The sequence below is a fragment of the Zeugodacus cucurbitae genome, chromosome 2, assembly GCF_028554725.1.
Source record: "Zeugodacus cucurbitae isolate PBARC_wt_2022May chromosome 2, idZeuCucr1.2, whole genome shotgun sequence".
NCBI lineage: Eukaryota > Metazoa > Arthropoda > Insecta > Diptera > Tephritidae > Zeugodacus > Zeugodacus cucurbitae.
Genome location: NC_071667.1, coordinates 13,464,996 through 13,492,641, shown reverse-complemented (window position 1 = coordinate 13,492,641; position 27,646 = coordinate 13,464,996). Strand labels below are relative to the sequence as shown.

The 27,646-nt window shown below is 36.8% G+C and overlaps 5 protein-coding genes and 1 non-coding gene across 6 annotated transcripts; 4 read left to right on the top strand and 2 right to left on the bottom strand.

The window, feature by feature from the left end:
* The first annotated feature begins 1,468 nt into the window (after positions 1–1,468).
* Positions 1,469–3,692, top strand: LOC105219184 (histone-lysine N-methyltransferase SETD1A). The gene is made up of 2 exons (XM_011195160.3): positions 1,469–3,338; positions 3,438–3,692. The coding sequence occupies exons 1-2, from the start codon at positions 2,223–2,225 to the stop codon at positions 3,561–3,563; spliced, it is 1,242 nt and encodes a 413-aa protein (XP_011193462.2). The 5' UTR covers positions 1,469–2,222; the 3' UTR covers positions 3,564–3,692.
* A 104-nt stretch (positions 3,693–3,796) lies between these two features.
* LOC105219183 (pupal cuticle protein Edg-91) lies at positions 3,797–6,769 on the bottom strand. The gene is made up of 2 exons (XM_011195159.3): positions 6,435–6,769; positions 3,797–6,356 (listed from the first exon to the last, which is right to left on the bottom strand). Exons 1-2 carry the CDS (start codon positions 6,444–6,446, stop codon positions 5,967–5,969), a joined length of 402 nt encoding a protein of 133 aa, XP_011193461.2. The 5' UTR covers positions 6,447–6,769; the 3' UTR covers positions 3,797–5,966.
* Positions 6,770–11,876: 5,107 nt separating this feature from the next.
* On the top strand, positions 11,877–12,697 carry LOC105219191 (staphylococcal secretory antigen ssaA2-like). The gene is made up of 2 exons (XM_011195166.2): positions 11,877–11,992; positions 12,061–12,697. Exons 1-2 carry the CDS (start codon positions 11,975–11,977, stop codon positions 12,598–12,600), a joined length of 558 nt encoding a protein of 185 aa, XP_011193468.2. The 5' UTR covers positions 11,877–11,974; the 3' UTR covers positions 12,601–12,697.
* An 822-nt stretch (positions 12,698–13,519) lies between these two features.
* LOC105219182 (uncharacterized) lies at positions 13,520–15,117 on the bottom strand. Its single transcript, XM_011195158.3, has 2 exons — positions 14,280–15,117; positions 13,520–14,182 (listed from the first exon to the last, which is right to left on the bottom strand). The coding sequence occupies exons 1-2, from the start codon at positions 14,289–14,291 to the stop codon at positions 13,664–13,666; spliced, it is 531 nt and encodes a 176-aa protein (XP_011193460.2). The 5' UTR covers positions 14,292–15,117; the 3' UTR covers positions 13,520–13,663.
* A 58-nt stretch (positions 15,118–15,175) lies between these two features.
* LOC105219181 (uncharacterized) lies at positions 15,176–17,281 on the top strand. Its single transcript, XM_011195157.3, has 2 exons — positions 15,176–15,272; positions 16,685–17,281. The coding sequence occupies exons 1-2, from the start codon at positions 15,258–15,260 to the stop codon at positions 17,201–17,203; spliced, it is 534 nt and encodes a 177-aa protein (XP_011193459.2). The 5' UTR covers positions 15,176–15,257; the 3' UTR covers positions 17,204–17,281.
* Positions 17,282–22,565: 5,284 nt separating this feature from the next.
* On the top strand, positions 22,566–22,638 carry Trnaa-agc (transfer RNA alanine (anticodon AGC)). The gene has a single exon. It is a non-coding gene; the product is annotated as a tRNA-Ala (tRNA).
* Positions 22,639–27,646: the final 5,008 nt, after the last annotated feature.

The window sequence follows — 27,646 nt, the reverse complement described above, 5'->3', positions numbered from 1 at the left end:
TAGATAATCATCCATAATATCCCTTTAAAAAACCAAATACCAATTATAGACCTTTTATTATAAAGGGGTTTTCAGCGACTTGACGTAGCCACACAGAAAATAGTCTAACGGCCAATTGACTGGGTTATTTCATGAGATAACACGTTCACCAAACTTAGTTTTCTATAAATCGATTGTGACATTCACTGTGTGGCTTGTGGCGCCATCTTGTTGGAACCACATATGGTCCAAATCTATATCATCCAATTCGGACCAAAAATATTCGATTATCATTTCCGCCATTGGTAGCCAACCTAGCGTCACCAGGAGCGCGACAATTCTAGTTTCTCTGCAATTCTTCCAGGAATTAAAGTTAAGTCCACAGACTCAGTATTTGGATTGTAAATTTTAATCATTTCGATTCGTGTATCTTTCCATGATGAAATAACAAACCTTACTGAAGAGAAATGTCAAAAAAAGCGGGAAAAAATATTGCGTCGTTTGCTGTCCCTATCGGTGTACTTTTGTAGCTAGCCAATTGAAAACCCCTTTACATGTATATGACACGGAAGCGTGGACCCAACGGTCTTAAAACTACACCGCCCCAATATAGTTCTCTCAAGACTGTACCCATCTCCTTCGCTGTTTTCCTTTAACTAATTTAATGAAAGTAAAGATATATGATTGCTATCCGTTACTCCAAGTGAAACTACTTTTAATTTCAAACGTTCGAAGCGATTTTACCCACTTAAGATATTTCATAAAGCAATAAAAATGTTTGGGAATTCATAATCCAGACATATCGGTTTAAAAGCAATATGTTTTCGTGCTATCGAATAAACCTTTGTAACAATAAGTTAGGTTATGTGGTTGTCAAAACGACGCACCTAGGCCTTTTGGAGGCCCATTGTGACACCATGGGGACTGTGATCCCTCACACTATAGAGTCATCTTTGAACCACCCTGTGGTCTTAATAAAGTGAAAAAGTTCACACATCCATGATGTATATATTTCGAATTATTATTCATCTGAAGCTCAACTGATCTACTTACAATAATATCCATGTTGTTTTCAATGGATTTAGAGCGGTTTTCGGAAATTACGACATTTTTTGGGACGATCTACGTATTCGGCAGCCATTAAAAATCATTGTAAAACTGGTAGATGACTGGTTCACACTATTAAATTTATAAAATATGAGTTATTGTAAGGCATTAGGTTGTAATGACATTAGAGCTCATGATCACAGTTCTGTTTTATTATTTTAAAACTTTAAACGAGCGTTCTTGACCTCATTTCAGTATAGCGAAAATATCGCCAAATTTACACAGCTTGTTTTTACGATTGCTAGCGTGAATGGCTGCCCAAAAAAGTGCGACAGAGTTTGAAGAAACAAACAAAAACACAAACTAAAACTACAATAATGTAAACAAAAGGGAAAATTGGAAAAAAAATATTCCGTTGCAGGTCAATGCACAGGCGGGAAATGGACAAAAAAAACAAAAACATGTTGCCAAAATGTGTTTACAACAAACAAAAGCGCGATAAAGCGCTAGCAACTTCCACAAAAGCTGCAGGAAACTATACGCTTACAGAGTGAGGCAGGTTGTGGCCGTTGCGCATGTGCAGATGAGCCATCGTCAAAGTGCGGCGTCACAGTCGATGCGTGGGTGCGCGCTGCTACTCACTTCAGCAAGCAAATGGGCTGAAATTAACATATTACAATGACACCAGCAAACATAAATTCGGCGTTTAAAAAATTGTAAACTAAGCGGGTGTTGTTGTTGTTGATGATGGTGTCTGCAAAAAAGGGCATTTTGCAATAACTGTGCGCCACCAACTATGGCCAGAACGGCTAGTTGGTTTAATTCAGGGTTTGCAGCTTTATTAGATGGTTAGCTTAGTTAATGTGTGTGGGTTTGTTTGGGACAACCTACGCGTATGCTTAGTGCGAAATTTTTAGATAAGTTAGAGTGTTGCAGCGGGTGGGCGCTTAGTGCAAATTGCAAACGAGACGCGAACAGTTCAAGTGTTGATACAAACTAAATTAAAACAATAACAAACGAACGAAGTGATAATAAAAAATATTACAAACGAAGTGAAAAGGATAATAAGTGTACAAAAGGACTAACGATTATCAAGTTCGAAATTTTGAAAAATAGAACAGAACGATCTCTAAAGCCGCGAAGGACTCTTGAAAAATGTCAGTGCGAAGTTTGTGTGTTTTTTAAATAAAAACAAAATGTGTACATTACAACAGCTAATAATCACACATGCGCTAACACTACTCACATTGGTGGTGATATGCGCCTGCGCGCCCCAGAGTTACTATTCCTCAAATTCCTACTCAACTGGCACAGCAACGGCAAATCGCGCTGATCCTTATCGGCGCGCCGGCTATTCTCCATATCGCGATAATAATCGCGAGTATTACGACGCGTTACGGCAACGGCGTCTACGCGCGCTCGCCGATAGCTACAAAGGCATCTACAACAGCATCAGCGCTACCGCCAGTAGCAGTCGTGGTGACGGCAGTAGTGTCAGCAAAACACAGCGCTACTATTCATCCTCACGTTTGCCCGTCGCCGCAGCGGCTATAAGCGCTAGCAGCAGCGACAACAGTGGTGGCACAACCACCAACAGCATTTACGCAAGCAACAACAGTGAACGATATAACAAGTATAATAACAGATATAATGCTTACGCAACGGATAGCGCTTCCAGCACACCGCCAAATAAGCAGCAGGATGCAAGCAATAAACAGCGCATTAGCAAAGCTGATGAGGAGAATGCCAAATTTGCTGGTATTAGTAATCAAGAAGCAGACGAGGAGAATACAAAGACCCTGTCGCATTTGAAACGTAAGAAACTGCGTCGTTGCTTTCCATTTGGACGCGACGCGCAGGGCGGTGAAGTAACACCGCCACCAGAGGAGCAAGGACGCTTACTTTGGGATGTGAATGTTTATAATATTTACGGTGGCGGTGGTTATCCTCCGCCAATATATGGCGGCGGTTGTGGCGGACTTGGTGGCGGACTGGGTGGTGGTCTTGCTAGCGCTTTTGCTGGCGCTGGTGGTCTTGGCGGCGGTGGTCTGCTCTCCGATCCGATTGCTGCTGCTTATGCGCCACCCAATAGATTTAATAATTTCTTACAGCTATTCGCTCCCGGTATATTGCAGAATGCTTTAGCGGTGACAGCGCGCCCATCGCTACTGAGACCTCAGTCTGATACTATTGCGAGTGAGGCTAACGATTTGGCTAATGATCCAGAGGTGGACCCTGGGTATAGGCCTGTCGCCGCCAGGCCACCTCCAGTGAGAAGACCTAATCGGGTGTACTATGATTCAGTGGGAGCGGTAAGTGCATTAATATAAAATACCTGCTAGGATCAAAGTTTTCTCGCTATAGGTATAATAAAAAAATGTATCCCTAACTTTTTATAATCCTTTTTTCAGGCTCCCATAACTCCTGCGCAATTAGTAGGCGGTGTAGCCACCACTGTTAACGGTATCATACAACAACTAACTGGCAATGTTCAACCGGTTTACCCTGGCTATAGATCAGCGAGTTATGGAAAGTAAAAAAGCCTTCAGTCAGCCCTAACAAGATCGCTGATGAAGTTATATTCCTTTAGGTTTTATATTTATTTTTAATCTTAGTTATATGAAATTGACTATGTTCCTTTATTGAAATGATTATGTGTATATAAATAAAAAGTATTCTATGTTTTTGGTTTCTATTGACCCGTTTGAATTCTTTACTGAAAGAGTGAAGCAAACTGTCGAAATATGGACCTCCGAAGAAACATTCTTGCTATCGGCAGTATACGAAAAATGTTATGAAGAATCTTTTATTGGATCGCAAGGCTCGATGCGGTACAGAATACGGTTCCAATGAGGGAATAATTTTACAATTAATATGTAAGATCAGCAAAACATTAGATCATACTTCTGGTGTATTATTTATAGTAGACATAGGACCTGAATTCAGGAATTCGTGTCTTCTCTGGCCTAAAAAGTGTTCTGTTCAACTACTAAAACGATACTTGTAGTCTCTACGACATTTTATTAATTTATATCAATACCCATCCTACCCAAAAAGAACAAAACTTTTTTTTGAGTAGACGTCTAATTTTTCATTCGGACCTATGAGGCTATACTCGAGACAAATTTATTTATAAATTTGATGAACTTTGTTACGGCGTCTAGGGACTAAGATAGCACCAAAAAACTCTAAAAGCAAAAAAAAATACTTTATGGAGATTTAGATGACATTTATTTTATTTTTAGTAAAGGTTAATAAATTAACAGTTGCATTTCAAAATTTACAAACTTTCTTCTAACAATTTAGTTTATATGCATCACCCTTTCTGTTAATTTCAAAAGCTCTGTCAAGCTTTTTCATCTACTGAAATAAAGCTTTCGAATATTTAGCACTATGTTGAAAGTTTTTGAATACAGATACCACAACAAAGCTTTAGCGCATTACAACTTCTCGTAGATTTCATGATGATTTTCCACAAATGAAAGATGAAATTGAAAGATGAAAACAATCTTTTCATTAGCAATTTTAATAATTTGAAAGAAAAATACTATAACATTCTCTTGTGCGCGTACAATATAAATCTCCACTATCTGCAATTCCGGCAATGAAACATACATACATAAGTGTATGTACATATATGATATTGGATGAGTTATCTAGATCGCCAAAACCGGAACATTGGTCCGCTGTAGAAATTATAAAGGGTTTTCAATAAAAACATTACGGTTATCAATTAAATTCTTTATTCCTGTGTAAATACATTCGATGCTATTATGTATGGAATTCGATTTCTTTTGGAAGAGCAACACGGGTACGCCTGCAGAATTCCAGACGCTGTACCCAATTTTCGACCGTTTTGAAGCATAAATCGGCCGATACTGCTGCATTTACACGTTTGATATTCGTTCGAAGTTCATCAATCGTCGCAGGCTTGTTGGCACAGACCATAGACTTGACGTAGCCCTACAGGAAATAGTCCAACGGCGTCAAATCGCATCACCGAGGCGACCAATTGACGGGCCATTTCGTGAGATAACTCGGTTTTCCATAAATCGACATGCATACTGCTGTGTTGTCCAAGTTCATATCAACATTGAGCGGTAGCGATTGCAATTCACAGTAACGTGCCGGTCTTGATCATCACGGAAGAAGTACGGCGCAATGACGCCGCCGGCCCATAAACTGGACCATCCGGTAATTTTTTCTGGGTGCAACGGTGACTCATGGAGTATATGTGAAGTACTGTCTGACCAATAAAACATTTTTTCCTTATTGAAGAAGCCATTCAACCAGAAATGAACCGACCATAAATTGGAAGTAGCGCTCTTAAAGTTGAGGCCACTGACTCGGTAGTAAATTTTAATAATTTCGACTCGTTGTTGGATCGCATATCTTTCCATGATGAAATGGCAAACCTTACTGAAGAAAAATGTCAAAAGAGCGAGAAAAAAGACGGTGTCTTTTGCTGTCCCTATCCCTTTACAATGTCCGATATAAATAGTCTGCAACTTGACAAACTAGTTCAAAACAAAGGAGGTCTATATACAAATATAGGACAAGTGAACAAATTTCCCAGATATTGCAAAATAATATAATCGACCAATGAAACAGGTCTCAATTGAGACTTATAGCTACAATAATAGACCATTAGTTTTTTGTAGAGAGTGTCCTACAACCAAAGTATAAGGAAACAAAGAATGGGTCGGTTCTTTTGCATATCAGACGTAGATAAGAAACCTAGAATGGCGTGTCAAACAAATAAGAGAGTTAAACTACTCAACGAGCGAAGACTCTGGACTCTGCCTACACAACCAACAAGATGAAAATATGATATTTATGCACACGAAACACGCTTACATACGTTATTTATTTTTTTTTTTTATAAAAAATATAATTTAAAACAACTTATCACTAGACTTAGACCTTAGAACTTTAGCATATTAGCCAAAGAATCCATTTCCGTATCCACCATAGCCACCATTGTAGTAGCCACTTTGACTATGCGACTGACTCTGTGATTGGCTGTAGGAACCACCATAATTGCCATAGCCGCCATAACCGCCACCATAACCGGGATAATAGCCGCCACCGAAGCTTGGTCGGCCATGATAACCACCATAACCTGGATAACCGCCATAGTAACCGGGGTAACCACCATATCCACCGTGACCACCATAACCGCCATAACCACCGTAACCACCAAGACCTAGACCAAACCCAGCGCCCAGACCCAAATCGCCGAAAGTCCGCGCTTGAGCACCAGCAGGTTTTGGCGCAGGTGCGGCATACAGTACGGCGACAAGAGTGCAGATGAGTGCGATTTTCAGGAGCTATTGGTTGAAAAATGAAAAGTGGTAGTTTTATAGTTAGATTTTAGATTATCCTTAACTAAAGACTTTAACACCTACATAACCAGCCATTTTGTTATTTAAATTCCTAAATGTTACGTGCAAAGTTCTAGTAATGATTTGCTCAGTTCAGTTAGTTGAGTACTAAGTTGCAATTGAAGTGCGCGCAAAGCTTTTTATACTTAAACAACATGGATGCGCGCACGCATGCGTACTGCTATCGATTTCAGACAGCGAAATTGCAGAACGGCAAAACATGTTGGTGACGACAAGCACAAACGCATAAATGTACCCACATGTATATGAGTATGTGGTTGTGTATTTTGTCATTGACGGAAGCGTCCAGCTTCAAGATCAAGAGCACAATAACATCAGTCGCCAGTACAGCATTAACAAAAGCAAATAACTAAATACATAGTACGGACATGAGCACTACTATTGCGCACTGTTGCTGGTGGTGGTAACCAGAAAAACCCAATTTTGGAATTTTGGATTCTCGACGCGACGCGACTTTGTGAGAATGATGCGCTGCGCACGCAACGCTTTGCTGCGCAGTCAAGCGAAAGAAAAAACTTCAAAACTATGTGCTTTGTAGCATGTCATAAAAACCCAACCGAAATTAACATCACTCACTCTTGCAATGGCGTTACCGCTGTGGTGAGTAGACGATAGCTGCCCCTCACCCGCGCCATCGCAGTCATATTTACGTTTAATCTCCACTAAATTAAAATTTATTTATCAACACCAAACGTTTGTTATGCAAAGTGTAACAACCTTTTGCCTAGCTTTCTGCCATCTAAGCCGTGATTAGCCACCTTCAATTGATGACGTCTATTGCTCTTGAACCTCTTCTCTTTGTGCGGTTTTCACTTTCAACAATGCTCGACAAGCGGCAAATACGCTAATTGATGTGCTGATTTGTGACGATTCTCACCTGTGCACATATCTATACAAAGAGATATTTTTTAAACCCGGGCGCAATGTATATAGCAAGGGTATTACCCCTAGATTTGTTAATTTTTTGATCATTTATAGTATTGTAAGGACAGTTTTGATGCCTCTAAAGCGGGGATTATAATTTGGCAGTAAAGTTCAGTGAATTACAGTCAGGACCAAACTTTTCTTATTATCAGCTTAGGCAAGTCGCTCAGGTCAGGTGTCATTAGGTTATGGATGTATTTTGCCAGGTTTACAGTTTTCGGCAGCTTTACCAATTGAAAGTAGGCAAACGTTCCAAAAAAATCGGTGGATTGTACATAAGTATTGGTCTTGACTCGAGACCCTTCGTATACTTTCCATCACAATAAAGAGCGAAAAAAAGACACGATGACTGAACTACTTATTTTTTTGTGAAATATTTTACACATTGAAGCTTGAAAATTATCGCTCAGTGGTTAATGAATATTCATGAAGTTTGGTTTATGTCAAAATAGAGTTCAAAATATATGTATGTTTCTACCAATTTACACATGATATTGAAGTTCAATTACTAGTGTGAATACCGTAGTAACGAAAACAACTTTGGAAAATGAGCATTTCATATCGCTTCTATGAAAAACATTAAATATCAACAAATACTTTTAAACCAATACTTAAATTTAATACATTTACATTCTAGTTCGTGTTCGGTTCTGCGCGAATTTCACGCATCCTTAGTGGCTTGAAATATACATGGTTAGCTTAATTATTCACACATAACCACATATTCATATTCGGAAGCATAAAGTGTTTTCTCATGTAATAATAATAAATGTTTAGCGGAAGAATTTAAAAATAAGCTCGCTTGTCAATATTTACCACAAGGTCGCTGTGAATTTTTAATCGGGGAAATTCCAAACAAATATTTGAATACCTTTGAGTTGCCGTTCAAAATATTAGTTTATAATTTAGTTTATATAGCTTATGTATTTTTTTAGACATATGCTGGTAGATAAGAAAATGCTTGGGTTTTCCATACATTTAAATTTAAATGATTTTAAACATACGAAGTGTGACTTCAAAAAAGAATGAATAACTTTAATATTGGCATGAAAATATTAACACTAATTGAATATATTGTTCAATTAGTTTTCAGTTTGAATATTTATCTAAACTCCGTGATCACCCAAACCCATTGGGTAATGCTTTAGTACATTCCTGCGATCAAACACGCCTAAAAAGAAGGGATATGCCTGCGTACTAAAGAGCAACGTTTCACCAATACGGCTCAATCACTTTGTTGAGCTTGTCTAGCTTTTAAATAGATTTAAGATTTTATAACTTGTTGTTAGGCTTAAAAACAAGCAGATTCAATAAATAAGGAAATATTGAAAAAAAAGGACGCTACAAAAGTAGACCGATAGGGACAGCAAACAACGCCATATTTTCTCCTGCTCTTTTGACATTTCTCTTCAGTAAGGTTTGTTATTTTATCATGGAAATATAAACGATCCAACAACGAGTTGAAATTACATATTAAAAACAAGTAAGGAAGGGCTAAGTTTGGGTGTAACCGAACATTTTATACTGTCGCAATTTATATATTTAACTTTATTTATATTATATAATACACAATTTGACCCACATATTCGTCATATATATTGTATAAAGTCCATTGAAAGTTGGAAACCATAATATTAGGTTAGAAGCACCGAGGTCCTCGTGTTCGATATATGGGGCCTTAAAAACCTACGGTCCGATTTCGGCGATTTTTAGAATGGGTGAGAAGTGTGGCACTATAAACATAGTGTTTGTGCAAATTTCTGCACCGATATCTTCACTAGTTCTTATTTTATATATTGTAAAGTAAACGATTCAGATTGTCTTCAAAGTTCTGGTATATAGGTCCTATTTTCACAACATATCATTGGGATGTAAAGAAACTATTAGAAAGTTTCATTAAAATCGGTCGAGTAATTCCTGAGATATGGTTTTTGACCCATATGTGGACGATGCCACGCCCATTTTCCATTTTGTAAAAAAATCTGAGTGCAGCTTCCATCTGCCATTTCTTATGTGAAATTTAGAGTTTCTGGCGTTTTTCGTTAGTGAGTTAACCCACTTTTAGTAATTTTCAACCTATCCTTTGTATGGGAGGTGGGCGTGGTTATTATCCGATTTCTTTCATTTTCGGAAAGTATTAAGAAGTGGCTAAAAAAAACGACTGCAGAAAATTTGGTTTATATAGCTCTATTGGTTTCCGAGATATGTACAAAAAACCTATTTGGGGGCGGGGTCAAGCCCACTTCCTCAAAAAAATTACATCCACATATGCCCCTTCATAGTGCGATCCTTCATAGCAAATTTTTTTGCCATAGCTTTATTTATGGCTTAGTTATGGCACTTTATGTGTTTTCGGTTTTCACCATTTTGTGGGCGTGGCAGTGGTCCGATTTTGCTCATTTTCGAAAGCAACCTTCCTATGGTGCCAAGAATTAAGTGTGCCAAGTTTCATCAAGATATCTTAATTTTTACTCAAGTTACAGCTTGCACAGACGGCCGGACGGACGGACGGACGGACGGACAGACAGACATTCGGATTTGAACTCCACTCTTCACCCTGATCACTTTCGTATATATAACCCTATATCTAACTCGTTTAGTTTTGGGTGTTACAAACAACCGTTATGTGAACAAAACTATAATACTCTCTTTAGCAACTTTGTTGCTAGCAACTTTGTTGCAACTTGACTTTGGAGTCAGTGGCCTCAACTTTAAGAGCTACGTCCAATTTATGGTCGTCATAATCATCCTGTCAGATCAACAATGTAGCATCTAGTTGAAAAATTTGAATCCACAGGCAGAGTACAAAATGTTCCCGTGCCAGTGAGACAAAGAAGTGCCCGTAGTGTCGAGAATATTGCTGTCGCTAGTGCATCTATTGAGGCAGACCCTAATCATTCTCTCACACCTCGTTCTCAAGCGTTGGGCATCTCTGTGACGTTGTTTTGGCGAATTTTGCGAAAAGATCTTGGCCTACGTGCTTACAAGATCAAATTGACGAAAAAATCTTGATGATCAAGACCGGCACGTGATGAACTTCGTACGAATATCGAACGTGAAATTGTGGTAGTATCGGCATATTTATGCTCTGGACTTTTGCCAGCGTTTAGTGGGTCCTAGTGTTTAACATAATATTTCAGTAAATGTCTTCGATTCGTGGAAACTTCGAGTGTGTTGAATCGAACAAAAACCTGTTATAAATCAAATAAACCAGCACTAATCATACTGAAATGAAATAATAAAAGACCACAATACTTATAAGAGGATTGCAAGCATATCATTCGACACTATAAATTTGTTATTGCCTTCACATTTATTATACAATAATCGTAAGCAGTCATTTAAACGGATTATTATAATTAAATATTAAGATATTATATAAATGTATTTGTTTTTATGTCTGTAATACTCTCTATAAAATTCGACTGCCACCTTCTCATTCTTTACTTTTTTATTAATTAATTGCCCGACCTTACCTTAATTAAAGTTCAACGCCTTTTCGGTGTAAATTTGCAAACAACTGAGGAAAGAGGAAACATGAAACATTCCAATTGGCGAATTTAACAACTATAAAATACAAAACAATGGTGGAAATATTATAATGTGCGACCATATACATAAATGGATTCATTTACTATGCGAAATATATTTGTTCATTATTAGTTTTTTTGTGCAGTTAATTTGTTAGAATTTTTTGTTAAATTAATAAACTGCGTAACAAAAATTTTAACCACATAGCTACGTTCGAGTATGTTAAAACAATAACCAACGATGTGTTACAAAATAAAGAAAACTGAGAAAAGAAAGATTGTATGAAAAAGAAAGATAATGTATGTCTCCAATGTTAAATGATATTAATAAATTATGTAAAATGGTAATATGGTAAAATTGTGAATTTTGGGGAAAATAGGTACATACATATGTACATGTCGAATGTTTTATAATCTTACGGTTAGCAGTCATATACATAATTATGTATTTAATAACTGTAGACGTAATATAAAATTTTATATACTCAATATAGAGCAGAAGTCAGTCAAATGGAAATTTGGTTTGAAACAGTTTAATCTGCGCTATAAAAGTATGAATTTTTCTTGGAGATAGAGTAATTTGTATTTAATTGTTGACATTGGAAGTTTAAAATATATTTGGGCGGCGTAAAAGTGATTTTAATAAATTGTACGACGTAAAACAAAATTTGCGTATTTAAAATAAAATAAATAATAAAAAAAAAATTTGAACATTTTTCACTTTTCAAATTAAACAATAAAATTATAACGTTTATATATAAAAAGTTTTAGTGAACGTTATTGTATTATAAATAACATCAGATATTATATAATACTGAAATAAAATTTTGCTGAAGTGCGACCAATTTCATACTTTAATATATATATATCTTTCTACAATTATTATATATCTATAACTTTTTAATACAACTTTTCATAATAAGTTTAATATAGTGCGACCAATTTCATACTTTAATATATATATATCTTTCTACAATTATTATATATCTATAACTTTTTAATACAAATACATACTTTTCATAATAAGTTTAATATACATAAATAAAAAAAAAAAATTTGAAATAAAAAATCTAATATTAACCGCAAAAAATGCTGCATGTTATGCTCGTAAGTTTACTTAAAAACAAATAATAATTGTATCGTATGTAATAAATAATTTTTAATATATATCTTAGCTTTTGCTCATAACAACACTAAACTCCATTTATGGACTAAATGCAGAACGCGACATGGCAGCAGAAAATCGCATTTATGTAGGTGATTTCGCACCGTCACCCTATAGTATGGGTAGCACAGACAATAATAACGGATATCCTTATCACAACAACTACATCAGTTTTCCACCCACCAACAACAATAACGGTTATCAGTCATATAATCACCATAGCGCGCCTACAACAATGCCCAACTATCAAACTCAAACACTTGGTGGCTATAACGGTTACACTGGCTACGCTAACTATGCACCCTTTAATGCAGTGCAAGGTTACAACAATTTCGGCATGACAAGAACATATGGAGGCAGCATGTCTAGCAATGGAAACTACGCTCCCATAACCTACAGCACGCATCGTCCGATGATCGGCGCGTTGCATACGAGTATAGGCGCAGCTTTTGGCGGTGGCATGAATGGCATACCAGCCTATCTGGCTAACGGTCACTACAGCAGCTACTATCCGTACAATTCGCTGGGCATTATACATCCATACAAGTGATATGCACATACTACACACACATTTTTGTGAATCTCAAGTTGTATTTATTTATTTATAATATTTGTAAAATATCATATTTAATACTTAGCAACAACAAGCGAATTTTTGAAGTAAATAACTTATTGAAAAAATAAATAAAAAATATGTAAGCTTAATAAAAAATCGTATAAACACAAAATCATGTGCAAGGTCAGTAATCTGTAGAGTCAGTTGTGATTCATCGTGCGAAGGAAGGTGTAAAAAACTGGTTTAAATGGGTGATGACGAAACGCACTTTTCGATGACATTGGGTACACAAGGCGTCATAATAATAGTTACACTTTTTGAAAAATAATATAGCTTTGTTGCAGAAAATTTTAACAGAAAGCTATTAATTGAAAAATGCCTTGGATTAAGTTCAATATCTAATCTAGATTTTACTACATATTTTAAATACATTTTGCTCGTTCGATTCACAAAGAATTTACTATTTTTAGTTGCTTGCGTTAAATGTGTAAATTTCAGTGGTACTCAACATATTCAATTCAACGCTACCTAGGTTTTCAAACTGCACATGTTATTTGGCTTTGGTATTAGTTCAATTGAAATGCAACATTGGTCTTTGAAAAATTATATGGGGATGTAGCTCAGATGGTAGAGCGCTCGCTTAGCATGTGAGAGGTACGGGGATCGATGCCCCGCGTCTCCAGATATTGAATTTTTTTCATTTTTTTTGAATTCGTTCTTGGAAATTCTTTGAAATAATTTTTAGCGGAGATTATTTATTATAAAATACGAATTTTCTATATAAAGATAAGCTGTTTGTGGGATATCTTTTCCTGCAATATAATCTTGGCTAAAACAGGTAAGTTTCAAATCGAAGACGATCATTATTTTCGAATTACTCCCCAACGAGTAACACATTAAAACATCGAGTGTATTTCAGTGTAGTTACAAAAACAATTTATTTTCATTAGATAACAGTTATAAAATTATTAAAAACTAACAAATAACAAATATTAATACTTTTAGTTTATATAACGAATACTCTAATCAAGTTGTAGTTGTTACTTCCTACAATAGTTTAACCATAATAACCACCACCGAAGCCAGGATAACCAAAACCACCACCATAAGGCGATGGTGGTGGACCATAAGGTGAATATCCGGGATATGGCGCAGGCACTGGATATGGATAGGCGCCACCACCAAAACCACCAGCACCTGGATTACGATTTCTGCCGGTTAAAGCGCCGATAAGATTGCTAAAGAGACCGCCGCCGCCGCCACCACCGCCGAGTAGACCCAATATACGGTTGTTAGGATTGCCATTAGTTGCGGTCGCTGGCGAGGCACCAATGCCTGCTTGGCCGGGATAGCTGCCACGTCCTGCGCCATAAACGCCATTACCTAGACCAGCTTGTGCTGGATAGCGGCTGCCAAAGCTATCAATACTATTGGGATTGGATGCACCGTATGTTTGTTGTTGTGCTGGATTTCTGGGATAACGGTTATTGGCACCAAGCGAAGATTGTGTTGCCGGGAAGCTGAATTGTGCGCGAGTGGACACGCAGGCGAGCGCCAAAAGTAGCGTTGTGAGGGTCTTGAGAGATGGAAAAATGTAGAGTTGCTTGTTTAGTACTTTTTGGAGTGATTTGTGAGTTATAGAGATTATTAAAAATTATGTGTTAACTACTTACAAAGGATCTCATCTTTGTGTTGTTTATTTTAACTTTTTTTTGTAATTTATATCTGGTAATCAAACTTTGTATCAATACTACTCCGTTAGATAACTGTTTATGCTTATTGCATGCCAAATTCTAAGTTTATATACTAAAATCTTAGTTGATTTTACTACGTTGTAACGCCCACGCCATCTAAAACAACTTCCAACTAATCTTGACAAGACGGGAAGTATTATTTGTTATATAAGTAAGTATATACATATCTATATATGTATGTCGTTTGTTTTGCAAATTTTCGCAAAGTATGAAATTTGCATAAATATAAATATATCATTCTAATTCTAACTACATTAGTGACCTTAAACTCGTGATATGAACTCTTTATTCGACATTTTCGCGCATTTCTCTTTAAGCAACATTTAATGCTACCAGACAACTCGCTGAGCAATCGAATTGTGACTTCTTTAATAGAAAAAATATAAACAAAACTAAAAATTAAATCAATAAAGTCGAAATAATATGCAAATAAGCGCTGCAGCAGATCGAAAGAAGCGGGTACCTCGTTCGCAATAAATTTCATTGATCGACACGTGAGTTGGCTCGCGAATGACTATAGCTTATAAAATTATGTATAATATGCGAACTTACATACATACATTAATATACTTGTAATATATACGCGTTTTCATATTTCTTCTTATGCACCTTTATCGATCTTCTTTTTAATCAAATATTGTAACTGCCTTGAACATGTTTACTCGATGCTCACCACTTTGGTGCGAGACCTATTCAAGCTCCATTCAATAAACACCGACATCTTGATAGTTGGTTTTTGTTCAAAAAAACAGGAAATTTTTTTAAGCTTTAACTTATTTCGGAATTTCCCTCTGCTTATGCTCGCAGCATCAGCTTATAAAAGTCCATACATATTTTATATGCTGTTTAGTTATAATTTTGGTGGATCGTGAAGTAGTTTTGTGTGTGACTCAATTAATGATGGGAAATTTCGTAAGTTGACCTTTAATGTGGTAAACGTTATACTTGTTGTTTTTGCGGTGCATTAAATTGTACGCTTTTGAGACTGACTGATGATCTTAATGAAAAAAAAACACAGTTTGTTGGATTTTAATTATGAAGTCTTCGAGAAGTGTAATTTCTTTTAATTGTGTATACTACGATTTTATGTATCCGAAATATGTGTTGCAGAAAATATATCTTCTTATGTGTAAATCTAGTTTTGCTAGATTAAATAATAGTGCAAATCATATGATTCGAAGTTTTTTGGAGTGAAATCATTATTTATTTTCTATGAAAAACGTTTACTGTCGGTTATTACTAGAAGAAGAACACGGCAGAATATACTATAAATCGTAATAATTCAGTGGTCATATGAATAATTAGAAATGTTGATATTAATATCAAACTTGAAACCTACAACCTCGGAAAATTTTTTAATGAAATTCTAAGAAACTGATAAACTGGTTTGTCGGTTGGTATACTCCATCGTACAGCAAGTCTCGCCCATACATATATCCTGTGCAGACAGTTTTTTCAAATAAGTTGTTGAGAACTTCTCACTCATCAAGGCATCAATCTACAGATGTTTGTATTTGGTTGTGGTCTGGTTACCTTGATTTCAATATGCACTATCTTCCAATTAGGTCGGGCTACCTCAATAGAAGCCATATCTATTTTAGGAAGGGACATACTCCAGATTTCCGATGTTTGAAATGTCCCTGTAACTCAGTACCGCGGTCGATAATTATGTTCCTAGTCCCATTCAGATTGAAATTTCGACTCTTAATCCAATGAAAGAACAGTAACAAGCAATTTACATATTTTGCGTGGCGAATATATTGATTAGAATGTCCTGGAAATGATTTTTAAGTTTTTGCATATCGTATATAACAAATAACACACATAACTGAAACCTGTTAGGGGTATCGCGCTCTATATAAAGACCACTGGTCTGCGTTGAACAAAATATTGTAGTTGTTCTAGGGTTTTAAAGTGAACAAATTTGTTTAAAATTTTTTTGAAATAAAAAAGAAGAGGCATTGAAAATAATTGTACAGAAGCTCTTATAAAGGTATGAGGAGGAATAAAAGCTTGAATAAGAACTTCGAGACCCACTACAAAAATTAAAGAGAATTCTAGTATATATATAGTTGAATTTCCCTAATCACCACAATCCACAAAAAAACTTCGAGTTAGAGACACTTTGAGTTATGGAAGGTAATTTGTATGGAATTTGACTTCTATTGCCAATTCAAGAGTTCGAGTTATAGAAGTTCAACTCTACAATATTTTCGAATCGCCAAACTAAGAAAAAATTGTATCGACATAAAGCAAACATATTGACTAATTTTTTGTCATTAGGATGCTAATATTATATTATGTATATTCTCTCTCTTCCGCAGAAAATTTCAAGTTTTACGGCATTGTTGCTCATCGGTCTGTTTGCTACACCCACAAGTGCGCATTTCAAGAAGAAGTTCGGTGGCTTTGGCGGGGGATTCGGCGGTGGTTTCGGCGGTGGTTATAGTGGTGCTTATGCCTCCAGTAGCGTTGTAAACAACTATCAAGTGGCACCAGTGCCAGTCGCTGTACCAGTTTCGGTACCACAGCCCATTCCCGTGCCTATTACGAAGGTAGTGCCTGTGCCGGTGCCAGTACCGCAGCCCGTTTGGCCCAGCGGTGGTTGGGACGGCGGCTATGGTGGCTATGGTGGTGGTGGCAGCTTCGCCAGCGCATCTGCTTCTGCATCGGCATCTAGTTTCGGTGGCGGCTATGGTGGTGGTTTAGGTGGCCTTGGTGGTTACGGTGGACACGGCGGTTTCGGTGGACACGGTTTCGATGGACACGGTTTCGGTGGTCACGGTTTCGGTGGCTTCGGAAAACATGGCTTCGGAGGCTTTGGCGGATTTAAACGTCGTTAAATTTTATTAAGTTTATTGTATTATTTGTATTTATTTTTTAATTACTTGTTAAATAAAATTATTTAAAGATTTAAAGATGTTTGTTAACGCTCATTTCTTGTTCACATGCTTGTGGTCTGGTTGCTTCGTGGCATCAGATATGTTATTAAATGATCCATAAAAGATATCTTATGTTGTAATGTGTAACTTTGCGCGTCATTTAAGCTCATTGCGCGGTTGTAAGTGACATTGGTGCATGTAAATGAGACTCAGCTGCTAAAGTAGCAGCGCTGAAATTCAGTACGAAGTATAACCTGGAGACTTAAAGATGTCAGTAATTCATAATAAGCGGATTACATTACTGGTAAAAAATCTTAATAATTTATCTCTATAACATAAAATATATATATTTATCCTCTCAGTTGATTTTGCTATTCATTTGGACTTGCGGATCCTCTACCATTAAAGCAACAGAGGGAGCAACATCAACGTCCGAAGAACCTGCAGAGCCGCCACCAAAGGGTAAATCGTTTTTTCTATTCGGTGGCTTTTTTCAAAAATTCCGTGATCGCTGGTCAGGCCAACCACAACCAAGTGCCCCCATATATGCCGGTCCCGTTTATCCTTTGGTTGGCTATCAAAACTGTCTCGGTTATGGTGGCTGCAATCCCTCATGGAATTATCGCCCAGTTCCTTATGAAGTGCATAATTTCTACTACTCCAACGCTCCAGCTCCACCATTAGTATCACAGTATCCATCGTCTCCGGTTCAACCGCAGCAGCAACAGCAACAAAGTAACGTTCTAATTTTACAGGGTGGAACAAACGGACAAATCAACTCCTATCCACAACCGATTCCATATCCGACGCATCCACAGTTTATGCCTTCGCAGCCGCATCTTATCAACAATTTCCCAGCTGGTGGACAGCAACCTCATCCTGTATATATTCAGCCTAATTTACCAACCGATGGGCAGCAGCATCACACAGCTTATGTTCCAAATAATTATGGCAATTATCCACCTGTGGTTTATGACACCTCGCCTAATTATTTGCCTATACATGGCGGTGTTGCATATCATAGGCCTGATACAGCAATCTCGGTGGCAACTACGAGTGGTTCTGCGGCATGTAACCCACGTGTATATGCCTGTAATGTGGGCTAGTTGATTCGGATTATTCATTTTAGTTAGTTTTATCTTTGCATTTCAGTATTATTCGATTTGAAAGTATATCTACATATAATATGAATATAAATTCAATCTAGTTTTGAACTGTTGTTTTTTGGCAGAAAGATCGGAAAGTAAGGAGAAGTGTTTGAGGTTAACAGTGTTCTATCTTTGGCTTGACTTTATTATCTTGACATTCCTGTTGGATTGGTTTCCATTTTTTTAGCTTGTAGCCACCTAGGCTTATGAAGCTTATCTCAGTTCATAATAAAAATTATTAAGTTTCTAACAAGTAATATGAAGCTTCTCTCTTTGGGAATGGGGATGATGCAAATTCAAATCAATACACCCGGCAATAAATTGTTTGTGAAATTCTTCTACATACCACATATATCATACATCATATTTGATCAGTATGTAACACCTGTACACATAATTTGGTCGTAAAGTCAAATATTTTCTTAACATATGTACATAGCACATCATCCATATCATCCATTAACATCTGTCAACAATAGCAGTAAGAATACTTCAAACTTCTTCACGAGTTTTATCTTAAAGTAGAAAGACTTGCCACTCAATTTCGAATTGAAACAAAGCACTACACCTTTGGTCACACCACTGGTCAGTGACCAACGCTCCATTACAGGCAACACAGAGTCATGTGTGGGCCAGCAGCAGCAGCAGGAGTTGGATGACCACACTTACAGATGAGTAAATTCACAGCTGGCCGAAATAACCTTTTACAGCCACCAACCTCACAGCGTCCAGTTGCCAGAGCGTTAGCTAGCATAGTCCTAAATAAACATTTCCGAACAGACAAGACATAAGAAAACAATTCATTTTTAATTGGAAAAAAGCACCAGCAAAGTGCAAAACTTTTCAGCAGCTAACATGGTCTGTGGAGAGTTGGAGAGTTTTCACATTGCGATGATACATCAACGTTATCGGAACACTACCGCATGAATAGCTCAATCATTTGGCCAGCTTTTTTTTCAAGCGCAACACACTAAACTATCATAACGGTAATGGTACATATATCTCGACTCGTCTTCACCTTTATCGGCGCCTGCAATCTATAGAAGACAACTTGCAACGTGAAGTGGAAGTAAGAACTCATACGGCAAAGATGCGGGCATGTAGTATGTGGAAATGTGGCAGTGAAGTGTGGGCAATTGTTGCTTGAGGATGCATGTTTTGATTTCATCATAACCGAAAATGGTAAACATAAGTGTTGGCTTGCAAAGGGGATGATACGAAATTAGACACAAAATGTAATATATGATGAAGACTACAACAACTACACATACAATAAATAACACCAAAAAAAAAACAAATGCATAAATAACAGCTGTAGCAATAGAAATAACAAATATGCTCGAAATCTAACAGCAACATTAACAAATAAAGCAAAGATGGTCAAACAAGCCCCGAAGGATAATGGCAGGACATACTACTGACAGTGACCACACATACACATACCTATATATGTACAATATAACCATATAATTTGAATCGTTGGGTAATATCCTTCAATTGTGGGTGTGTGTGTCGTTGTCCATTGACTAATATTGCGCCCAGAGAGTTATAATTTTTTCAGCGTTCTTGCAAATAAATATAATGATAACAATAATAGACTTGTGGGCAAGCAAAATAAGCATAGTGTTTGTGGGATAAACTGATATGTAAGAATGGACAGTTATTAAACAACATGAAAATATGGAAAATTTAATGGGTTCTATTTTGATTAATGAGAAGAATGGGTCGTCTACAACATTTTGAATATTGTTGTTATATGTATCTATATTAATAATAAAGTACTATGAGTCCGTATATTGACTCAGTATTGAATCAAAATCGGTTTGGGATATGAAATTCTTTAAAGTACATTCGATGCCATTATGTATGGAACTCGATTTCTTTTGCATGGTCACCACGGGCATGCTTGCATAAGTCCAGACGCTGAACCCAATTTTCGACGGTTTTCATGCGTAAATCGGCCGATACTACTGTAATACCACGTTCGATATTCGTACGAAGTTCATCAATCGTCACTGATTTGTTGGCATAGACCATTGATTGATGTATCCCCACAAGTAATAATCTAACGGCGTCAAATCGCAGGCCTGAGGCGGCCAATTTACTGGGCCAGATAACACGTTCACCAATCTTGGTTTTCAATAAATCAATCGTGACATTCGCTGAGTGGCTTGTGGCTTGATTCGCCGGCCTGTTGGAACCACATATTGTCCAAGTACATATCATTCAATTCGAGCCAAAAATATTCGGTTCTCATTTAGCGGTAGCGATTCCTATTCACAGTAACGTGTCGGCCTTGATCATCACGGAAGAAGTACGGCCCAATGACACCACCGGCCCATAAACCGCAGCACACCTTATTTTTTTCGGTATGCAATGGTGACTTATGGGGTATGTGTGGATTGCTGCCTGACCAATAATAAATATTTTGCTTATTGACGAAGCCATTCAATAAGAACTCAGCCCTTCATCGTTGAAGATGATTTTTCGATAAAAATCCAGGTTATTGCCCAGCTCAATTCACGTACATACGACGATTCTGATGGTCAAACGGCTTAAGTTCATGCGTCAATTTGATCTTGTAAGGATGTAGTCCAAGATCTTTTCGCAAAATTCGCCACACCGACGTCACAGAGATATCCAACGCTTGAGAACAACATGTGAGAGACATGTCAGTAAAATTCTCGGCACTTCTTTGTCTCAATGGCACGGGAACATTTTGTACTGTGTCTATGGATTAAAATTTTTTCACTAGACGCTCAGTTGTTGATCTAACAGGACGATTATGACGGCCTAAATTGGACGTAGCGTCAAAGAATGTATAATAATAAGAAGGAGCAAATGTTAACTCGCAACTTTTTGTGTGGTAAAATATAAGGGAACATCGAAAACTCGCCACTTTGAAAGAAAAATAATACACCACAGCATGAGCAAAGAATGTACATATATACATTCTTTGGTAGCGTTCTTAAAGTTGAGGCTACTGAAACCAAATTTCGGTAACAAATTTTAATAATTTCGACTTGTTGTTGGATCGTATATCTTTCTATGATGAAATGACAAATCTTACTGAAGAAAAATGTCAAAAGAACGGGGAAAATTATGGCGTCGTTTGCTATTGGTCCCATTTGAAAAACCCTTTACATATATCCATTAACAGGCTTTGCTACATACTTTTTTTCTCATATTTCTGTAAACCTATTTTCAGAATTCTTGTTTTAAACTGACCACAGCATCGATTGAGAGCACTACCAAGCGTTTATGTAATATACAGGGTGTGTCATGTTGTATAAATTGTATAGTATGAGTCATTCCATTTTTGTCAGAAACTGTAATCCTGTAACCGTCGAAACACTTTTCATGTATGTGAATCCCCCAATTTCCTTTTAAAACCTTCGAAGAATCTCCTTCGAATCAATGAAAATGAGATTGAATTGCTTCAACATATATCCACAATCAGAACTTAAAAAAATACTCCCTGAAACTGACCGAGGCCCAAGAAATATGTATATTGTTAATTTAATAAATGGGTGATCACAAATTAGCAATGTGCCATGAATCGAGGACGTAAATATGAACATATGTATATAAGTGTAAACAAAGGTAATAAAATTTTATATACGTAACTGCAAGTACTTCACCTTTAACTGATTTCTTTCATGTGCTACCTTGAACATTTCATTCATCATCGAACTCTACTTGAATGGCACACAACTCACAATCAATTGCAATGCACAACTTCCATACAAAAGTAAATATGTATGTATTCGAATACATTTGCACACCTCAGCCGTTTTATTTACTTTTAAGTGGCAGATAAAGATAATGAAATGGCGATATTGCAAATATCAAAGCTTACGCCTAATATTCAATAAAATTACCGCTATACGCTCAAATTTATTTATTTATACCACAATTTATTGATTACTTTACTTGTTGTTGTGCGTATACGTGTGTTGAATAGTTGATAACCTATCTAACAAGCAGCTGATTTGTGTGCGATACGCATATTTTGTTGAAGTTGCTAAGCAAGAAGGAGACCAATGTGGGTGTCAAGTTTTATTTATAATATCATTAAATTTATTTATTTTTTGTTCGTTTAAATGGTTAATTAGTAGTCACCACCAATACTAGCTTAAACAACAAAAGTGTACTTCCTCAAAGTACCGTTATATGGGGATGTAGCTCAGATGGTAGAGCGCTCGCTTAGCATGTGAGAGGTACGGGGATCGATGCCCCGCATCTCCAAAATCTAATTTTTAGTTTTTCTTATTTAATTTTTTTTTTGTTTTAATGCCGAAAAAATAGTATTTTACTTCCGACCAAAATTTTAAAGAGATATATACTACAATTTGAGATTTAATCAGATTCACTTTCATTATCGAATCCAATAATTTTGCTCTCTTCATAAATAAAGATTAACAGTACAGGTCCAGCTAAAATTGGAATGTCTGATGTCAATTTTTTTCCTGTATCTCAATCCTTTAGTCATTATAGACTTCTCTTCTCAAATTAGAATCGATTGGCTTATATTTTTATGTTAAGTAAAACAGTTATCTCTATCTCAAGCTTCATTAAGAAGATCCCATACTGATTGTTGCAAATAGTGGCTCCGTCCCATTCCTTCCGTTCGAAGTACAAGTTTAAACTAAACCACTTAAGCGCAGTCCTTGCACACCAACGCTTGTAATTTATTTAAACTTAACACTTAGAGCAGCAACAACAATTCGCACGTAACAGCAATATTTCATGATTAAAATTCCAACTTTTCAACTTTTTTCCAGCAAAATTTCGCTTTATTTATGCACATAACGCTTACGTTTCACACACACAGACATATCGTCCAACTTCACACTATTTTTTACACCCACTTCCGTGCCCTCTCTCTCTCTTCCTTGTAAACACGAGGACACGTTGACTTTTTCGTCGCCTGCGTAGCCTCTTAATTTTATTTGGCACATTACACTCCGCAACTGACACGAATTATCGCACTTAAAACGCGAGAGTGGTGTCAAGAAGTCAAGGAGAATGAATGAGCAACGTTTATGGCATTGAGTTGGTAGGGGCGAGCGGCAGTCAGCCACCACGCTGCGGCATGTTATTGGTGTGGATTTTCACACCTCCGAGTAGCGCGCACTTTTTGCATGAATTATGGGTACACTGCCATGGCAAAAACAAAGGTGACAAAAATCACGTGAGTCGTCGGGAGAAAAAATAAAATAAAAACAAAAACAAGCAAGACGTCGTGTCGTCTGCTTTCCACTTCTCTACGATAGAGTGCGAGCGGGTCCTGCGTTTTTAAACCCTCGTTTACCATGTGGCATGTTGTGTAGCATTATGTGGGGGTATGCTCGCCCGCATCCGATGGCTAAGTGGCCCGACGTCTACGTGCCAATAAATTTTCGCACGTTTTTATATATTGTAATTTCAGAAACGTACGAAAAATGTCATGATGATAATAATGAGGTAGGTGCGTTCTACTTTGTAGTAGGGCCACATCCTTCATCAGCCATTCGAGCAAACAACAACACCAATAACTGTGAGTGTCGGCAACGCACCTCAGTCAATACAACAATCAAGCGTTGGTGAGGAATGTGAAAGCTTGAAAAATTGTTTCAAGATTAGGTATATTCAACATAAATTTCGAGATTGTTTTCTTTGTGCACGTGTTTTGCATACATTTGCCAACTGGAAGAATTTCTAAACTCTTATGTATTTTCATACATAGAAATTTATATATATTTCTTTGGATACAAAAATACTAAAGAGGTGGTTGGAATAAACTTTTTCCACACCAAAACCCCCAAAGTCGAGTACGAAATGGTGTTGCAAGAATCTGGCTGTAATTTATTGTATCCGCAGCGCGTTTACTTTTCGTACTTAATTAAAAAAATATGCAAAATCAACAGAAAATAAAACTGAAATCAAATCAAATATCAAACAAAAGCCGTAACCAAAACACATTTACCACAAGCTGTAGTTCTACAGCAGTCGCCATCGCTCCAAGTTCGAGCAGTGCAGCTACGACGGTCGCCGCTACTAATCCTCTGCGCCGTTACCATAAAAACAATAAAAACCACAAAGCATTAAAAAGCACCAACTTGACCGAAAACTTTTATCGAAATAAGCAAAAATTCAAATATACTTATTTACTTACACATAAACAAATGGAAAATTGGACAAACTGCGCTTACAATGAATGACGACACACACACACACAATTGCACATTTATGTAGCGGAAATGAATGGAGAAAGTGGGTGGTAACGGTTTGTTGTTTTGCCGAGGTCTTACAACTATCTCCGTCGACATTGGTTGCCTGTGAGATAACTAAACTGACTATTTACAGAAGTGACCCTGTAGGACACAGGGGAAGGTTAGGTCATATCCATTGTTATGTTGTTATTGTTGAATGGACCATAGAAAATGGCTTAGCTCAGGTCTGGACATGAATAACTTTATTTGGAATTATCTTAGCACTTCTTTTATGACTGCATTAGGGTTAAAATTAAAGTCGCTATGTGTGAATTTAGTATCCCCGCAATACTAATACGGCTGTGTAAGCTGACGTTGAGCAACACCAAAAGCTATAGCAGGATCGAGGAGCTCTCCGAGCTTTGGACTGAGTAGGCAATTAAAAATAAAGTCCTCTCTCGACGAATCAAAATCAAACTCTACAAGTTCCTCATTATTGCCGTCCTGCTTTATGGTGCAGAAGACGTTGCCAACATTCGATAAGACGACACTAGGAGTTTTCGAGAGAAAAGTTTTGCAAGCGATTTATGGTCCTCTAAACATTGGCAACAGCGAATACCACAGACGATGAACGATACGCTGTACGAATTATTCGACCACATTGACATACTGCCTTCCCTAAATAAAAGCGTTGGCGGAACGTTTTTTACAGCTCAGCGTTAACGTCGATGCGCCATCCCTAAATAAAAGCGGGGACTTTACGTCGAACATCAAAATGTTTACTTGAATTGTTGTTGTCAAATTTTATTGAACAGAGAACCTTCGTTTTTCGCAGCCAACTTCACTTCTGAACGCTCTGTCAAAATAGAATTTTTCAACTACTGAGCATGAGAATTTTTTCACAGTCATTTGCCGTTGACGCTTTTATTTAGGGAATCCAGATAGTTCCACTCCGTTGGAAAGATCAAGAGCCGAGCGACATGGTTTCTCTTGGGATTTCCAACTCCGAGTGAAAGAGAAGAATGGCGCGCAATTATTGATTCGGCTATAATCGAAAAAACGGTTCCGACGCCAAATACATACATACATACAAGTTTAAAGAACCTTGGTTTTCACTTCTTTAGCCATGCGTGTTTCATGGAGATATAAGAGGTCTAAAATGGTCAAATTAAATATTAGTCCCTACAAACATAAGTTAACAGAAAAATCTTTAGTTTTTACGAAACGGATTTTTCGTATCTAAGTTGTGTGAAGTGCCTTTTCAGACAACACGACAACACCTCTGAAATGTGTTATGTAGAAAGTTAGATTTTTTATATTTAAGAACTTCTACATTATATTATAGTAATGAGACTCAATTCACTTCATGGTGCATTGGATCATTCTGTTTAGAACTATGTTTCTTTATGTTTATATTCCAAACCGATATTTCATTTTATTATTTCGTTTCACGATTCAGAGTACTGCAATGAATATTTTTGTGTTAGAACCGCGACCTGTAGATAATTACTATCTTATCAAGGACCCATTAGATTTCTCATAAATCCTTAGAGCACAGTTCATCTTTATGTTTTCCTACAAGGGACACAGTCCAGCATACGCACATAGTTATGTTTTTGTCCAGTTTTTGGTGCTGCAACCACATAAATTATGTTAATACTCTTGGTATTCAACACGCCCACAAACTGTACGTGGCGATTTGATGACTGGACAAAAGGACATGTGTGATAGTGTACAAGTGTCTAGCACTTCCCACTTCCTATAAGTAAATAAATACGTACAGATATTATGTCTGTGAAAAAAGGATTTCAGAGTAAATGGTTTCAGGAAAATGAAGAACAGGGATTATTATATGGGGACAATCTTGCGGAAAATATGCATGTGACAGTTTTAAGATTTAGATTCAAGACTCAAACTTGGAATACAAAAATAAACAGAGCGTATTAAAAACGCTTCGAAGGAATACAGTCTGATTCTAAATAAAAGTCGTATACTTAAAATTTATGAATTTCAAGCCATTTCAATAACAATGAAACAATATGCAAAATAGTAATTTCCCTTATCAAACACAATGAAATTCTTTCAACACTTTTCTTTCCAACTCCGTTCCAGATAAGCTAACTATCAACGTCTCTAGCCACTATTCAATAATAGTGATTTCGCATAAATACAATATCAAGGATTAACTACGCATGTCCCCATATTTTGTGTGAGTTGACGACGCGACAGGACATTGGAAATTAAATCCATAAAATTGTTTTGCCTATAAAGTTGTTAACTGTTAAGCCACACATTGAGATAGAAGCCCACAATTCATTGCAGCCACTATACCGTTATTTTTGTGGGTGTCTATTGGTCAGCATGAACATGCCGCATGAGTTGCCACCGTCAGCGGCTCTTTTATTGTCCGGCTGATTATTGTCTGTCCGTAAATGTCGTTTTGCCATTCTGCTGACCGCCATTGTTGTTGTATTTTTATTATTATTGAAGTAATTTGTGTATGTTGTATAATTTAATGAAGCTATTGTGCTGATTATGCTTATCCTGTTACAGTTGAACACTCCTTGCGATATGCTTCCCGATTTATCCAAGGATACACATGCATCTACATGTATGTTGGAATTAATATTTATATGTATGTATATGAATTTAGGTGTTTACTCACTTCATGTTAACCAAGATACACTATATTATTAATTTTTGCATGTTCTTAAAAAAAGTAAGACTCATGAGTACCCCAATTGTCTTTTCAAGCATTTGAAATCGAATTTATATTATTACCACATAAATCGAAAAATTGTTAAAAATATCGATAAGCATATGAAGATTGTTTATGGGAAAATTAAAAAAAAATTATCTTACTTGTTTGTTTCTACGCATATTTCTTCTAATTCAAAGATATATAGCTTTTCATTTTAGTGTATTATTTCTGAAAGATTTTTATTGAGATTATATAAATACGCATACCACAAAGAAGGTGGCATAACAAAATTCACAATTAAACAAAATTTTCAAAAATTATACGAGTATTTTTCAAAATACAGTTGAACTTCCCTAACCCG

Excerpts from the sequence above, each read along its gene's own strand:
- LOC105219184 (XM_011195160.3), top strand. The coding sequence starts at position 2,223 with ATGTGTACATTACAACAGCTAATAATCACACATGCGCTAACACTACTC. Across the intron at positions 3,339-3,437 it reads ACTATGATTCAGTGGGAGCG|GCTCCCATAACTCCTGCGCA; the intron begins GTAAGTGCATTA and ends TCCTTTTTTCAG.